This window comes from Hemitrygon akajei, chromosome 28, assembly GCF_048418815.1.
Source record: "Hemitrygon akajei chromosome 28, sHemAka1.3, whole genome shotgun sequence".
Taxonomy (NCBI): domain Eukaryota; kingdom Metazoa; phylum Chordata; class Chondrichthyes; order Myliobatiformes; family Dasyatidae; genus Hemitrygon; species Hemitrygon akajei.
Window position 1 is genome coordinate 18646750 of NC_133151.1, and position 16903 is coordinate 18663652.

Here is a 16903-nt window from a genome sequence, read left to right on the forward strand (position 1 = left end):
AGAGGACACAGATAGAGTGGATGTGGAGAGGATGTTTCCTATAGTGGGGGAGTCTAGGACCAGAGGACACAGATAGAGTGGATGTGGAGAGGATGTTTCCTATAGTGGGGGAGTCTGGGACCAGAGGACACAGATAGAGTGGATGTGGAGAGAATGTTTCCTATAGTGAAGGAGTCTAGGACCAGAGAACACAGCCTCAGAATAGAGGGGCATCCTTCCTTTGTAGAACAGAGATGAGGAGGAATTTCTTTAGCCAGAGGGTGGTGAATCTGTGGAATTCTGTGGCTGTGGAGGCCGAGTATGTTCAAAGCAGAGGTTGGAAGACTCGTGAGTGGTCAGGGCATGAAGGGATACAGGAGGGGGGAGAGAGAGGACGCAGGGGATTGGGGCCGAGAGGGAAAATCGATCAGCCATGATGAAATGGGGTCTGACTGGATGGGCCAAATGGCCTAATTCAGCTCCTTTATCTTGTGGTCTTTATTGATTTGTGCCCTGATGGGGCAGAAGTTAAACTGGGGATTGTGAGTTGCTGGAAGGGGCTGTTCCACACTATTATCTCTAAACAAAAGTACAAACTGAACAAGCAGGAAGCGTATCCCTGGGTAGTTCGTCTGTGGTTGTGTGGGTGAGGGGGTAGATTGGGGCAGCGTGGAGGCGTGGCTGTCAGCGCAACGCTTTACGGCGCTAGTAGTCGGGGTTCAATTCCTGCCGCCGTCTGAAAGGAGTTTGTATGTTCTCCCCGTGACCGTGTGGGTTCCTCCCACACTCCAAAGACAGGCGTATGGGGTTACATAAAAACCTAGATACAGCCCCGTCGGCCCACAAAGTTGTGCTGAACATGTCCCTACCTTAGACATTACTAGACTTCCCCATAGGCCTCCATTTTTCTAAGCTCCGTGTACCTGTCCAGGAGTCTCTTAAAAGACCCTGTTGTTTCCGCCTCCACCACCGTTGCCGGCAGCCCATTCCACGCACTCACCACTCTCTGAGTAAAAAACTTACCCCTGACATCTCCTCTGTACCTACTCCCCAGCACCTTAACCTGTGTCCTCTTGTGGCAACAATTTCAGCCCTGGGGAAAAAGTCTCTGATTATCCACATGATCCATGCCTCTCATTACCTCATACACCTCTATCAGGTCACCTGTCATCCTCTTGTCACTCCAAGGCGAAAAGGCCGAGTTCACTCACCTGTCTCCCCAATCCAGGCAATACCCTTGTAAATCTCCTCTGCACCCTTTCTATGGCTTCCACATCCTTCCTGTAGTGAGGCGACCAGAACAGAGCGCAGAACCCAAGTGGGTTCTGACCAGGGTCCTTATAGCTGCAACATTACCTCTCGGCTCTTAAACTCAATCCCATGATTGATGAAGTCCAATACACCGTATGCCTTCTTAACCACAGAGTCAACCTGCGCAGCAGCTTTGAGTGTCCCTATAGACTGGACCCCAAGATCCCTCTGATCCTCCACACTGCCAAGAGTCTTAACATTATACTATATTCTGCCATCGTATTTGACCTACCAAAATGAACCACCTCACACTTATCTGGGTTGAACTTCATCTGCCACTTTTCAGCCCAGTTTTGCATCCTATCAATGTCCTGCTTAATCTCTGACAGCCCTCCACACTATCCACAACACCCCCAACCTTTGTGTCATCAGCAATTTACTAACCCACCCCTCCACTTCCCCCACCCACTCTCAGGTTAGGGTTAGTGAGTTTGGGGCATGCTAAGCTGGCATTGGAAACGTGGTGCCACTTGCCCCTGGTGTGTCTGGTAGAATCTGCGTTGGCGTTGGGGCGGGGGGGGGGGGTCGCAGTATTCGTGAAGCGGCCGCGTTGACTCTGTCCCCGTCTCTCAGGCGGAGCATGGCGAGCTCAGGGAACCACACGGTCCGGGTGGAGGCGAGGGCGCTCGAAGCCGTGCCGAGGGACCGCGTCCACCTGCTGCCCGTCACCATCGAGTCGGACGGCAACGCCAGGGTAGATCAGTACTTCACGCCGGCAGTGCAGGAGCGCAATGGCGGTAAGCTGGCGCGCAGTTCATCCCGTTTCACTCCCTTTGGGAGAAACTGACCAGTGACTTGTCGGGGAGGGGGAGCACCCACCGTGAGACGTTCCTTGAGGCCACTCAGCACACCTAGCCTATCCTAACCCTTTATTCAGTTGGTGAAGTTTGAAGACAACTCCAAATCCTTGGGCTTTGCATTTATCTTAATATCCAATAAGTTTTGACAACTCGGAGTCGACCTTAGGCGACAATTTGAACATCGCTGAGATCGAATTTTATAGTCTTATCTGCAGTTCTCTAACTACTTCCCAGGCATTATAGAGTCATGGAACACCACAGCACTGGAAGGCCATTCAGGCCATCTAGTCTGTGCCAAACTGTTATCTAAGCCTAGTCCAGTTGACCTGCACTGGGACCACAGCCCTCCATACCCCCCCATCCATGTACCTACCCAAACTTCTCTTAAACATTGCAATTGAACCCACTCCCCCGCCAGCTCGTTCCACACTCTCGAGAGAAGAAGTTCTCCCTCGTGTTCCCCTTAAACATTTCACCTTTCACCCCTAACCCAAGACCTCTAGTTCTAGACTCACCCAACCTCAGTGGAAAAAGCCTGCTCGCATTTACCCTATCCACACCCCTCATAATTTTGTATTTCTCTATCAAATCTGCCCTCATTCTCCTACGCTACCTGTCAGATCTTTCCCTATAACTCAGTTCCTCAAGTCCCAGCAACATCCTCGCAGATTTTCTCTGCACTATTCTGTGCGTCAGGAGGTACAACATTTTTATATCACCCCTCCCTCCTGATTGGACACCCCGATGAGCAGGGGCGCTTTGGTGAGAGTGGGTGGGGGAAGAGAGGACTAACTCACCCACGTCTGCTCCCTTCCAGAGCTGCTGGTCTCCTATCGCGGCCGGGCACTGCGGGGCCGAGATCTCCCTGTGCCCCCGGGCTACGTTGGGCTCGTGCTGAGGGAGGACCAGAAACCGTGCTCGGACGAGGAGGTGAGTGGCGGGTGTGTTGGTGTCACTCAGCGGAGGACTCGCCTCGGGGTGGGAAGGGGAGGGCGTTGTCGAGTTCAAACTCTCGACCGCCTGCTCGGGCTGTCAGAATAAGAAAGTCATCTTTAAAGAGGAAGATTATTTCTCAGTGTGCGTCATGTCGTCAAACCACATACAGTGAAATGTGCCGTTTGCGTCAACGACCAACACAGTCCGAAGTTGTGCTGGGGGAAGCCCGCATCTCACTGACCCTAACCCGAATGTCTTTGGAAAGTGGGAGGAAACCCACACGGTCACAGGGAGAACGTACAAACTCCTTACAGACAGCAGCGGGAATCGAAACCCACCGTGATCACTGGCACTCCAAGGCATTCGCAAACCGCTACACTACCATGGCCGCCCTTCCCCCCCCCCCTCCACTCCCATTAATCTCCACCCTCCCTCTTTGCCCCCTCCACACCATCGTATGGGGGTGGGTAATTGTTCCCCCTACATGTGGACACGGGGTAGAAGTTGAGGAGAGTTGTCGGAAAAGTGGGAAATTCTTTGATGTCAGAGCAACAAACACTGATGGGCTCTAATATATGACCTCTCTTTGGCTTTGTCTTCTCTTGTTATCCACGGTTGTGTCATACTTCCTTTCGAATACTTCTTTCTTTTTGGGATTTACATATCCTGTGCCTTCTGAACTGTTCCCCACCTCCCCCCACTGTTCGATTCTCACCTCCTCGTCTCCCTGATTTGGTTCCATGTTCCACCTTCCTCTCCTATCAGATTCCACAACTGTTGCCCTTGGTTGCCATCACCCTACCACCTCCCAGCCTCTGTCACTGTTCCTACTCTCCCCTCCTCCATCTGCCGATCACCCTCCTCACCTGGATCCACCTATCACCTCCCAGCCTCTGTCTCTACCTTCACCCTCCTCTCGATCACCTGGCTGATCTTGCCTCACACCTCCCCCTCAGTCTACCTTCACCTCTACTCTTCCACCCCCCGATGAAGGGTCTCGACCAGAAACGTCAACTCTCCATCTCCCTCCACGGAGGCTGCTCAACCCGCTGAGTATCGACAGCACTTGCGTGTTGCTCTGAATTGCGCCATTGTCTGTGTGAATGTAACTGGGGGGGGGTGAAGGTTGGCATGATCTCGGTGGGCCGAGGGGCTTGTTTTACTCCTGACAACAGTGTAACGCTGGCTGTCAAACCCGCAGGAGCGCGCTGTCAGCGTCAAGTCGGCCTTCTCGTCGCTGACGTACTGGAACCTGGAGACGCGGCCAACGCCAGACGACACCGTGGTGATGGCGATGGGCTGGACACAGATCGCCCAGGCTGTGAGCTTCTCTACGTTCTCCATCCGTGTAGAAAGAAGACCCTCCTCTTCCAATTCTTCCCTCCCTCCCCCCTTCCCCCAGCTGCTAAATCCATCTTGCCAAGTCAGGAAGCATGGGATCCAGAGAAACATGGCTGTACTGATTGAGAATTGGCTTGCCCGTAGAAGGCAGATGGTGACAGTTGTAGGTGGAACATATTCTGCCTGAAGATCGGTGACTAGTGGTGTTCCGTAGGGATCTGTTCCGGGATTCCTGCTCTTTGTGATTTTGACAAATGGCTTGGATCAGGAGGTGGAAGGGTGGGTTAATACGTTTGCAGATGACGTGAAGGTTGGCGGAGTTGTGGACGGTGTAGAGTGTTGTTGGGAGGTTATAACAGGACGCTGACAGGATTGCAGACCTGGGCTGAGAAGTGGCAGATGCAGTTCAACCTGAGAAAAGTGCGAAGTGATTCACTTTGGAAGGTCAGACTTGAAGGCAGAGTACAGGGTTAATGTCAGAGGGATCTTGGGCTCCACGTCCATCGATCGCTCAAAGTTGATGGGGTGGTTTAGAAGGCATATGGTGTGTTGACTTCCATTAGTTGGGGGATTGAGTTCAAGAGCCTTGAGGTGATGTTGTAGCTCTATGGAACTCTGGTTAGGCCACACTTGGGAGTATTTTGCTCAGTTCTGTCATAGGACAGATATGGAGGCTTTAGAGAGGGTGCCAAGGAGATTTACCAGGATGCTGCCTGGATCGGAGAGCATGTTTTATGAGGAGAAGTGGAGCGAGCTGGGGCTTTTCTCTTTGGAGCAAAGGAGGATGAGAGGTGACCTGATAAAGGTGTACCAGATGATAAGAGGCACAGATCAAGTGGACAGCCAGAGGCTTTTCCCCAGGGTGGAAATGGCTAATTCCGGGGGACATCATTTACAATGACCAATTAACATACGTCTTTGGACCGTGAGGGGAAACCCAAGCGCACAGAGAGTGGGTGGGTGCCTGGAATGTACTGGTGGTGGTTGAGGCTGTTACAACAGGGTCATTCCAGAGACTCGGATGTACTGAAAATGGAGGGTTACGGGCTGAGTAGCTGGGAAGGGTCAGATTGATTGCGGAGTAGGTTTATACAGGTGGGCACACCATTAATGGAAGGGCACGTACCGTTCTGTATTGTTTCATGTTTTGTGAGTCAGTGCCGACCGCGGTGCCCGCCCAGCTAGTCCTGATTTCCTGCGTTTGTCCCGAATATCTCCATGAATTTCTTAAGTACCATTGTACCTGCCCCAACTACTTCCTCTGGCAGCTCGATCCATATACTCGCCTGTGTTGAAATCGTTTACCCCTCAGGACCCTTTCCTGTCACCTGAAACCAGTGCCCGCTACTTTTGGACTCCCCCACCCTGGGAGGAGGACTTGTTAACACCCACTTTATAATTTCATAATTTTAAATATTTATAGTAAAGTCCAGCACAGAAACAGGCCCCTTGGCCCATCTAGTCCATGCTGAACCATTTAATCTGCCTACTCCCAGCGACCCGCACCGGGCCCACAGCCCTCCATCCCCCACCATCCATGTAGCTATCCAAACTCCTCTCGAAAGTTGAAATTGAGCTCACGTGCGCCGCTTGTTCCACACTCTCACAACCCTCTGAGTGAAGAAGTTTCCTCCTCAAACTTTCCACCTTTCACTCATAACCCATGATCTGCGTTTGTAGTCCCACCCACTCCCAGTGGGGGGAAAAATCAGCTCGCATTTAACCTGTCTGTACCCTCGAAATTTTCCATACCTCTATTAACTTTCTCAATCTCCTACTGTGTTCCAAAGGAAAAAAATCCTAACCTATTCAATCTCGCCTTGTAACCAGACACAGCAACATCCTTGTAAACTGTGTCTGTGCTCTTTCAAACTACCCACTGTACTCGTGCTCTCAGCCAACACTCCCTGATACAGATCCACTTAAATATATCCAGCAACTCGCCCTCTGTACGGGAGAGTTCCAGGGGTTCACCGGACCAGGATCTCCGTCCTTCCTCTACTGTTCTCAGTGTGGACACTCTCTCCTCATTCACTCTACCCCCCTGCCACCCCCGTTGTGATCGGCAACAGCAGGAAGTCCTGCACCCACAGAGACGGGATGGGCTGGTGGGGAATTGGGCTGTGGAGGAGAGAGAGGCCACGTTGAAAAGGTCGGGCTTTGTGTCTTGCAGATGCACGCCCCGGTGGGAGAAGAATGAGACCAGGCAGAAACGAGACCGCGCCCCTCTGCCGCGGAGAGGAAACTCACCTCGCTGGCTGTGGCGTCTGTGCCGAGCAGAAATAAAGATTTTACATTTTTCTAATATAAACGTGTGGCTTAACAAGAACCATGCCAGTTTCAGCAGGGGTGGGACTGGAGGGGGATAACAGCAGGAGGCTCACTGTCGGCAGACTAGGTTAGAGGAGGTGATGGCTCAGTGGGTAGATGCACTGCTTCCCGATTCCAAAGATCCGGGTTCGCTCCTGACCTGCAGCACTGCCTGAGTGGAGTTTGCACGTTCTCCCTGTGTAGGTGCCCCCCCCCCCCCCCACATCCAAGTGAAGACTCGCTTTATCTGTCACGTGGAAATCTGCAGATGCTGGAAATCCAAGCAACACAACACACAAAATGCTGGTGGAACGCCGCAGGCCAGGCAGCATCTATAGGGAGAAGCACTGTCGACGTTTCGGGCTGAGACCCTTTGTCAGGACTAACTGTAAGGAAAGATAGTAAGAGATTTGAAAGTGGGAGGGGGAGGGGGAAATGCGAAAGGATAGGAGAAGACCGGAGGGGGTGGGGTGAAGCCGAGAGCCGGAAAGGTGATTGGCAAAAGGGATACAGAGCTGGAGAAGGGAAAGGATCATGGGACGGGAGGCCTAGGGAGAAAGAAAGGGGGAGGGGTGCACCAGAGAGAGATGTAGAACAGGCAGAGAGAGAAAAAAATATATACCATCTGGGTAGCCTCCAACCTGATGGCATGAACATTGACTTCTCTAACTTCCGCTAATGCCCCTCCTCACCTTCTTACCCCATCCCTGATATATTGTTACCCTCCCTTTTTTTCCCCTCTCTCTGCCCAATCACTCAGGTCTTGGCCCGAAACGTCGACAGTGCTTCTCCCTACAGACGCTGCCTGGCCCGCTGCGTTCCACCAGCACTTTGTGTGTGTTGCTTTATCTGTCACGTGTTCATCGAGGCAGAGAAACGCACGTCAATGACAAACGTAGTGCCAACTCACGAACCCTAACCCATACGTCCTGGGAATGGGGGGGGGGGGGGGGGGACCGGAGCACCTGGCGAAAATGCCAATGCGGTCAGCGGAAGGACATATAGACTCCTCACAGACGGCGGCTATGAGGAGTCACGCTGCCGCTCCCACCCCCAATGACGTGCGGGGTTGTCCCCCTAGTGTGGGTGAGAGGTAGGACTGGTGTAAATGGGTGGTTGATGGTTAGCTGAAGGGTCTGTGCATGACGAAAGTTGGGCTCAACGCACAACAGTCTATCAAGCAGTATTCAGCATCTGTGAGGGTGGGGATGAGGAGGGAGTCACCCTGGGACTGTGTGTCGTCACCCTCCCTCACTTGCCAAAGTAAGTCCACAGCAGGAAATCCAAATGATGAAACATTAATATTTAATTTTTTTTATACAACCCAGAATACTTTTTTTTAAAAAACTGTACAACTCTTGCTGATATTACCAATTCTAACCAAGAATTACATGCATTTACACAAACATTTGGGAGGTCACACAACAGGAAAGTTACACAGCACAAGACATGCGGCTACGTTAGGCATCGCGCTGAAGGCTACTGGGGGCTGGGTGGGGGTGTGCAGATTCAAGGCGCTTTGAGTTGGTCACTCCCGTCTCCAGTTTGTGTGTGTGTACCCCCCAGGACGTCCCGAGGGAGATTCCTACCCACGGACAAGGGTTGGACGGTTCCCACGGGAAGGAACTCCCCAGAAAGATTCACGTGTTGAACTGACTTTTGGCGATATATACAAATGTTGATTGGTATTTTAAAAAAATTCACATCCAATCCCCAAGTTGTTCCATGGTTCTACCCACACAGGTTCCAGCTCAGCTGAGAGTGGGAGTAGCTGGGGAAGGGGATAAGGGAATGGACATGAAAGACAGTAGGGGGGAGGGGGGGTGTCTGGGGGTTATTCAGTTGGTTGTCCTTGACCTACGTAACGCTGCAGAGTTCACCTCAGATCAAAAGTGTTCCACAGCCAATGGAGACATGACCCAGGGCTACTCCGGGTGGGGAGGATTCTCTTCTGAGCTTGCATCTCGGACAATCTCACCCCAGGAACAAGTTATGAACTCGACCAAACACACTCCCGGGGTCAGACACAGAGTGAATCTCCCTCCACACTGTCCCATCACACACTCCCGGGGTCAGACACAGAGTGAAGCTCCCTCCACACCGTCCCATCACACACTCCCGGGGTCAGACACAGAATGAATCTCCTTCCACACCGTTCCATCACACACTCCCGGGGTCAGACAGAGAGTGAAGCTCCCTCCACACTGTCCTATCACACACTCCCGGGGTCAGACAGAGAGTGACGCTCCCTCTACGCAGCCTGTGGATTACCAGTATAATTCAATACCTGGACGGGTGAGCGGGAGACGGGCACGAGCGAATGGTGCTGACAGTTGTGTTTGTAGAGGCAGTTTTTACAGTCGGGAAGCTAAACCAATGAAGGAGCTCCAACAATTCGGGACCCCCTGTGCTTGAGCCTAGTTTGGACACACCGTTCAGTCATTTCCTGAGAGCATGTTGCCTGCAGAACCCCAGACAAGCGGTACCTTCTTGCCTCCCATCTGCACAGGCACCCCCCCCCCCCCCCCGAGTCTGACTTCAGCTTCAACACTGAGAGTGATACCTGAGTACCCCACCCTGTGACACCCCCCACAGCCGCAAGGTCAGTCGGGAAACGCAGCTCCCCCACCGCCATGCTCCCTGGGGTGTGGGGAGCGCAGAGGGAACATCCTTCCAACTCCCCGACTAACCCCCACTATCCGTCTGGGGAGCATAGTCCGTCCGCCGGAGATCGTTGGGTGGGACTGTACCCCGTCCCACCGGAGGTGAGCCGCTGCTCTCGCCAGTCAGACCCCTCCATACACCGAGTCTCCTTGCCTCCTGTTCCAGGGCGGGAGTTCTGGTGTGTGGGGTAGTCGCGGAGCAGTAGCAGGAGGGACGTCTGGTCACTGTCAGCTCAACGGAGAGAGAAACGGCAACGTCTCGATGTGCGTTGGAAGAAGAGGAGCCGGGACGAATGGTCCCTACAGTCCCAGGCGACAGTCAGTAACTCTCTCTCTCTCTCTCCCTGTCCCTGTCCTGTACAGTAGGCAGTTACCACTTCCCCCTCTTGCTCCAGTCCTTGGGCGTGAAGTGCAGGCACTTTGAGTCGATCCGCAGGTGCCTCTTCATCATGGCCTTCTCGTGGCCTTCAACGATGTCCTCCGACAGGGTGAGGATGTACTGACCCTGCAACGGAACGACCGACACATGGCAGCATTAAATCAGATGGTTTCAGATCACAGCTGCCTCTGTTCTGCAGTTCCGCCCTCCTACCTTACCCCCCCGCTCCCTCCTCACTGCGCTTTCCTCAGCGCGACCCTCCCTCCTCACGGTCCCTGGTCCTTGGGATCTGGTTTTCTTACGGACCGGCCATCAGTCAAACTGCCTCCCAGAGGGGTGTACACGGTCTGCTCGCCCACTACAGGGGAAGCCGGATGCGTGACCCCCGCCCCCACCCGATGCAATGGTGCCTACCTTGTAGTAGTTAATCAGATTGAGGTACTGTAGGGTGGAGATGACATCCTCTTTCTTAATACTCGTTAGTTCACTGATCTCACTGAGTGTGGGGGTGGGAAGAAGGGAGGGGGAGAGAGAGAAGAAAAGTTATTTTTTCCCCAATACACGTGTTTTTAATTGAACATAGAACAGTACAACCTAGGAACAGGCCGTTCGGCCCACAATGCTTAACCAAATTTAATACCTAACTAAACTAATCCCTTTGGCCCATACAATGTCCACATCCCTCCATTATCCACATATTCATTTAAGAGCTTTATAAATTCCTCTGTCCTATCTGCCTTTCCGCCAACCCAGGCATCATACTCCAGCAAAAATTCCCTGTGCAAAAGTTACTTGCACTGCATGTCCTCTTGGCTTGCAATGGCTAATCCTCTATACCATATATGTCAAACTCAAGGCCCGCGGTGGAATTATCTTTGGCCCGCGAGATAATATCTAATTACTATTAAAGCTGGCCCCAGTAATCGAAGCGCCTATGGCGTATGATATGGCTAATGCTGAGTTTATTCAGGTACCAGGTTTTCAGGGTTTTTAGTGTTTATTCGGCAGTCTTACTCGGCAGTCTTCTTCATAAGAAATGGAATTTGTAAAGTGAAACACTTTGTAGTTATAGCAGAGACTGAGACACATGAGAGCAGGCTGAAAAAACGGAGGCAACGAAAGCTGCGTTCGCACGCGTCCGACTGATCCGGCCCGCGTGAAGCTGCATTTTGCTCAATCCGGCCCGTGACCTAAAATGAGTTTGACACCCCTGGTCTATACTGTTCAATAGAGTATGGAAGTAAGTGAATGCATGTCAGTTTCCAAAGTAATTCTCCCAATTGGCCTCCCGCGGTGAAACAGGAAGTCTAGGTTCCTCAGAGACAATGGCGCCTGCTTACTGTGGGGCTAGGCCCCCCACTGATATAGTATTCGCTGATTTCTCAGTTGTGTTATATCCAATATGCATCATGGGAACAGATCGACCTGTAAACAGAAGTAGGCAAAGGCTACTCCTGTCTGCTGTGCTAATCAACAGGGTCAGTGTCAGGAACCGCTTCTTCCCCTCCGCCATCAGATTTCTGAATGCACACTGAAGCTGTGAGTAGTACCTCAGTATTCTTCATTCTCTTTTGGCGCTACTTATTTAATTTATTTATATATTTCTTCTTATAATTTATAGTATTTTTATGTATTGCAATGTACTCCTGCCACAAAGCAACAAATTTCAAGATGTCAGTCATACTGAACCTGATTTTCATTCTTCTAACCCAGTGCAGCTTCTCTATAACTCGGGATCTTACAGTCATACAGCACAACACCAAAACAGACCCTCTGGCCCATCTAGTCTATGCCAAACTCTTATTGTGCCAAGTCTCAGCGACCTACACCTGGACCAGTCCTCCATATCCCTCCCATCCATGTGTTTATCCAAACTTCTCTTAAATGCCGCAGTTGAATCCGAATCCAACACGTCCGCTGGCAGCTCGTTCCACACCTGCACCACCCTCTGAGTCAAGAAGTTCCCCCTCGGGTTCCCCTTAAATATTTCACCTTTCACCCTTAACCTTTCTAGTGTCATCCAACCTTTGTGGGGGGGGGGGGGGGGGGGGAAGCCCGCTTGCTTTTACCCTATCTATACCCTTCACAGTACAGCAGTTTAGTGGTTAGCCTTAACCTAGAAACGTAGAAAATAGGTGCAGGAGCAGGCCATTCGGCCCTTCGAGCCTGCACCGCCATTCAGTATGATCATGGCTGATCATCCAACTCAGAACCCTGTACCTGCCTTCTCTCCATACCCCCAATCCCTTTAGCCACAAGGGCCATATCTAACTCCCTCTTAAATATAGCCAATGAACTGGCCTCAACTGTTTCCTGTGGCAGAGAATTCCACAGATTCACCACTCTCTGTGTGAAGAAGTTTTTCCTCATCTCGGTCCTAAAAGGCTTCCCCTTTATCCTTAAACTGTGACCCCTCGTTCTGGACTTCCCCAACATCGGGAACAATCTTCCTGCATCTAGTCTGTCCAATCCCTTTAGAATTTTATATGTTTCAATAAGATCCCCCCTCAATCTTCTAAATTCCAGTGAGTAAAAGCCTAGTCGATCCAGTCTTTCTTCATATGAAGGTCCTGCCATCCCAGGAATCAATCTGGTGAACCTTCTCTGTACTCCAAGGCAAGAAGATTCAATTTTTCCCTATAACTCAGGTCCTTCAGACCCGGCAACATCCTTGTAAATTTTCTTTGTACTCTTTCAACCTTATTTACATCTTTCCTGTAGGTAGGTGACCAAAACTGCACACAATATTTAAAATTAGGCCTCACCAATGTCCTGTAACAGAACATTCCAATCTCCTGTACTCAATACTTGGATTTATGAAGGCCAACATGGCAAAAGCTTTCTTTATGACCCTACCTTCCTGTGACACCACTTTCAATGAATTAATGACCTGTATGCCCAGATCCACCCTAATGCCCTACCGTTCACTGTATAAGACCTTTGCTGGTTTGCCCTTCCAAAGTGCAGCACCTCACACCTGTCTGCATTAAATTGCATCGATTCTTCTCCAAACAATCAACCGATCTCACTCTGGATATCCTCAGTGATTGAGCCAACAGGGGGTGGCCTCTGAGCCCTCTCTGTGAATCCAGTTCCCCGAGATGGAACAGAGAGCAAGGAGGCCACAGCACAGTGCAAGATGACATCAGGGGTGGCAGTCAGGAATTCTATCCTGGCTGGCCGTCGGCTTGGGTGTTGGGGTGGGGGTGGAGTGTGCCAAATGAAAATTAGTCAGAATTAGTCTAATTGCTGGCTGGGGAAGTCGGGAGAACACATGTCAGTCGTCATCGAGGGGTCAGCAGTGCAAAGGGTGAGCAGCTTCAAGTTCGTGGGTGTCAACATCTCAGAGAATCTATCCTGGGCCCAACATCTCAGAGAATCTATCCTGGGCTCAACATCTCACAGGATCTACCCTGGGCTCAACATCTCAGAAGATCTACCCTGGGTAGATCAACAATTAGGGACTATTAAGAATATGAAGGTATCAACAATCACCCTGAATGTTACAATGAAAATGAAGATTTGGAAGATGCAATTGTCAAAAGCGTTGTACGAAGGCAGTCCATATCTGCACTAGGAGTCTGCGTTGATTTTGTTCATTTACAGTCAATCAAAAGAACACGGCAGCGTACACTGGATGAATTCCTCTGTTGATAACTATTAGGAACTAATATACAATTTTATAGTACCATCGTGGTAAAGATGGTGTTCTAATTTTGTTCTATATTTCATTTAACTACATAATTTGTTACTCAATTAAATGGTAATTTCACTTTTTTTTCACCTTCTGTTCCATGACTCTTTGACGAATTGTGGCAGCTGCTTAATTGGGCCAAACAGTACTGGTCCCAATGTGTCCCAAGTCAAGTCAAGTCATTTTTTTATTGTCATTTCGACCATAACTGCTGGTACAGTACATAGTAAAAATGAGACAATGTTTTTCAGGACCATGGTGCTACATGAAACAGTACAAAAACTACACTGAACTATGTAAAAACAACACAGAAAGAAAAACGGGACTGCATAAAACAAGACAATAGGCACAGTAGAGGGCAGTCAGTTGGTGTCAGTCCAGGCTCTGGGTATTGAGGAGTCTGATGGCTTGGGGGAAGAAACTGTTACGTAGTCTGGTTGTGAGAGCCCGAATGCTTTGGAGCCTTTTCCCAGACGGCAGGAGGGAGAAGAGTTTGTATGAGGGGTGCATGGGGTCCTGCATAATGCTGTTTGCTTAACCAGATATAGATGTGACAAATCAGGCTAATCTTTAAACCAATTACTGACTCCAAAACAAAAGACCGCACTCACTTGATGGTGATCTGCGGCCGCTCCCCGTTCTCTGACTTCAGCTCCATGAGGATCTCCAGGATGGTCTGTGACCAGTAGCTGCGGTAGGAGAGCAGCCCCAGGTCGGACAGCGGCTTCTCCGGCGTCCCCGTCTTCCCCTCGACCTTCGAGAGCTCATAGCCTGGGAGACACGGGCCAGACACAGACACACGTCAGGGGCTCCACTCATTGGGAGGGCATGGTTTGAGAATCAAATTTATGCGTCCCGCCACCCAGCAACCCATCTATTTTACGCCAGCCTAATCACAGGACAATTTACAGTGACCGATTAACCAACTTGAATGTTCTCCCTATGACCACGTGGCTTTGCCCCAGTTTCCTCCCACATCTCAAAGACATACAGGTTAGGATTAGTGGGAGTTATAGGGAAAGATTGAATAGGTTAGGACTTTATTCCTTGGAATGTAGAAGGTTGAGAGGAGATTTGATGGAGGTATACAACATTATGAGGGGCATAGATAGGGTAAATGCAATCAGCATTTTTCCACTGAGGTTGGGTGGGACTATAGCTAGAGGTCATGGGTTAAGGGTGAAAGGTGAAAAGTTTAACAGGAACATGGCAGGGGAAACTTCTTCACACAGAGGGTGGTGAGAGTGTGGAACGAGCTGCCAGCAGAAGTGGTGCATGTGTGATTGATTTCTACGCTTAGGAGAAGTGCAGACAGGTAGGGGTAGGGGTCCCAGTGCAGGTCGATGGGAGTAAGCAGTTTAAATAGTTCAGCAACCCATCTATTTAACTCTAGCCTAATCACAGGACAATTTACAATGACCAATTAACCAACTTGAATGATCTCCCTGGGAGTCCTGATGAAGGGTGTCGGCCCGAAACATCGACAGTGCTTCTCCTTATAGATGCTGCCTGGCCTGCTGCGTTCCACCAGCATTTTGTGTGTGTTGCTTAAATGGTTCAGCATGGATTAGATGGGCCGAAGGGCCCGTTTCTGTGCTGTGCTTTTCTATGACTCTATGATGGCACAGAAGCGTGTTGACACTTGTGGGCTGTCCCCAAGCATAACCTTGACACAAACGACACGTTTCGTTGTACGTTTTGGAGTTTATGTGACAAATAAAGCTCATCTTTTTTTTAATCTTTATTTGATCCCCATGACAGACAAATCAGGAAGTTCTAGTACTTACTGAACTCAATCAGTAACTTGCCGTAGCCCCTCCTCTGGTACGGGGGTAGTGTTAATATACAGGCCACGTTATAATCCTCTGTCGACTCCTTCTCCTGTCGAGGCAAGAAACACCTCGATTAACACAGCCCTCAAGCCAACGCGCAGCAAAATTACAGAGTTTTGTAAAGCTGCCCCGCTTCAGGGACGCAGCCCGAAACGTCAACTATTCGTTCCCCTCCACAGAGGCTGCCTGCCCTGCTGAGTTCCTCCAGCATTGTGTGTGTGTGTGTGCATTGCTTTGGATTTCCAGCATCTGCAGAATCTCGTGTTTTTATAATGGTGGTTGTCGGCGGATATGGTGGCCACAGGTTTGTATCGTTCCTAGTTTATTGTCAAATGCCAAGTCCATGTGTGCACAGGTGCAAAGATAAACTTACTTGTAGAAACTTCACAGGTACCTCATCCACCACAGAAGTATTTTCTATTCTCATGACAGAAACTCAGCTGCGGTTTGGGGAGGAAGTCTCGTCGCTGATCGGTTCCGCGGCGAGCTCCTGGCGTTGCGGTCAGGGATTTTGTCCACATTGGTTCAGAAATAGGACCGAGGTCTGCGTGTCCGTTTACAGAATTTTATTTGGAAAACCATGCTTCTACCCATGAAGATCGAGGGTGGCACGAATTCGACTGGGCCTCAGTGGGAGTCATGGCGCAAACGTGCGGCATGCAGGAGAAGCGTGGTTTCCCGCGAACAATTCTGCAAACAGACTTGAAGACCTCGGTCCTATTTCTGAACCAATGCGGACAAATTTCCAGACCGCAACGAACACGAATTCACCACACAACCGAGCAGCTGATCGATAAGCATGGAAAAGCCAAGCATTCAGAGGACACACCACACTCAACAGCACACTGACAATGTCTCCTCGTACAGTGACAAAACGTTTGCAAGACAATTGCCAAGATCGGAGAACTCAACCCAAACGTAAATTGTCAACGATTCTTACAAGAAACCCCAATTAGTATAAGAAAAATATTATCCACTTTTGTGCAAAGTAGTCGCAGTGTTACTAAACTGTAGTGATGAGGGTTCAAGAACTGAATGGTTGGAGGGAAGTATCTCTTCTGCATCTACGAAGGGGTTCAAACGGTTGACGTTTCGGGCTGAGACCCTACATCAGGACTGAAATTTCATCAGGTCTCAGCCCGAGGGATGCCCAGCATCTCCGAGTCTCTTGTGTCTTGAGGCAGTGCCTCCTGTACAACGGTGGGGAGGGGTGTGCCTGCGATGTACGGGTCAGAGTCCAATACTCTCTGCAGCTTACGTCGCAGACCAGTCAGAAAAGCAAAACGATTTAACAAGGCTGAACCCCAAACTTCTGTCAGGGAAAGCTGAGAAGTAGAGAATGGTGATATAGAGGACCTGTGTGGATATGGCGACAATATTACCGGGAGCAAGGGTGACTGTACAGAAGGAAGGAACCGTGTAGATCTGGCTGGGTGGTTAAAGCACACCTTTCCCCAATGAAGCCAACAGTTAGTTTGGCTTAATGACGCACTAGCCACCATGGAATTTAATTCAATTGAGAATTCCGAGGGAATATGCAGAAGATGGGGAGAATTTGGGACTCACTGTCACCGAATCACAGAAGGGGATGTCGGACTCCTCCGGCTGCCTTCCACATTCCAAAGACGTACGGTTACAGTTAGGGTAGGTAGGGTTAG

At 50.3% G+C, this 16903-nt stretch overlaps 2 protein-coding genes across 12 annotated transcripts in view; one reads left to right on the forward strand and one right to left on the reverse strand.

Annotated features, from left to right (window-relative positions):
- Positions 1–6678, forward strand: part of rnaseh2c (ribonuclease H2, subunit C) — a 201276-nt gene extending 194598 nt beyond the window's left edge. Inside the window, exons 2-5 of the mRNA XM_073031437.1 lie at positions 1862–2027; positions 2908–3020; positions 4228–4347; positions 6541–6678. Coding sequence (XP_072887538.1) covers positions 1871–2027; positions 2908–3020; positions 4228–4347; positions 6541–6567 — 417 coding nt within the window. The 5' untranslated portion in view covers positions 1862–1870 and the 3' untranslated portion in view covers positions 6568–6678. The remainder of the gene's footprint in view (positions 1–1861; positions 2028–2907; positions 3021–4227; positions 4348–6540) is intronic.
- Positions 6679–7965: 1287 nt separating this feature from the next.
- LOC140717734 (histone acetyltransferase KAT5) overlaps positions 7966–16903 on the reverse strand; it is a 48520-nt gene continuing 39582 nt past the window's right edge. For all 11 annotated transcript variants that reach the window (XM_073031449.1, XM_073031448.1, XM_073031445.1 and 8 more), the window contains 4 exons: positions 15201–15294; positions 14025–14184; positions 10134–10215; positions 7966–9845 (listed from right to left, as the gene is read on the reverse strand). In XM_073031449.1, the coding sequence (XP_072887550.1) occupies positions 9711–9845; positions 10134–10215; positions 14025–14184; positions 15201–15294 (471 nt within the window). In that variant the 3' untranslated portion in view covers positions 7966–9710. The remainder of the gene's footprint in view (positions 9846–10133; positions 10216–14024; positions 14185–15200; positions 15295–16903) is intronic.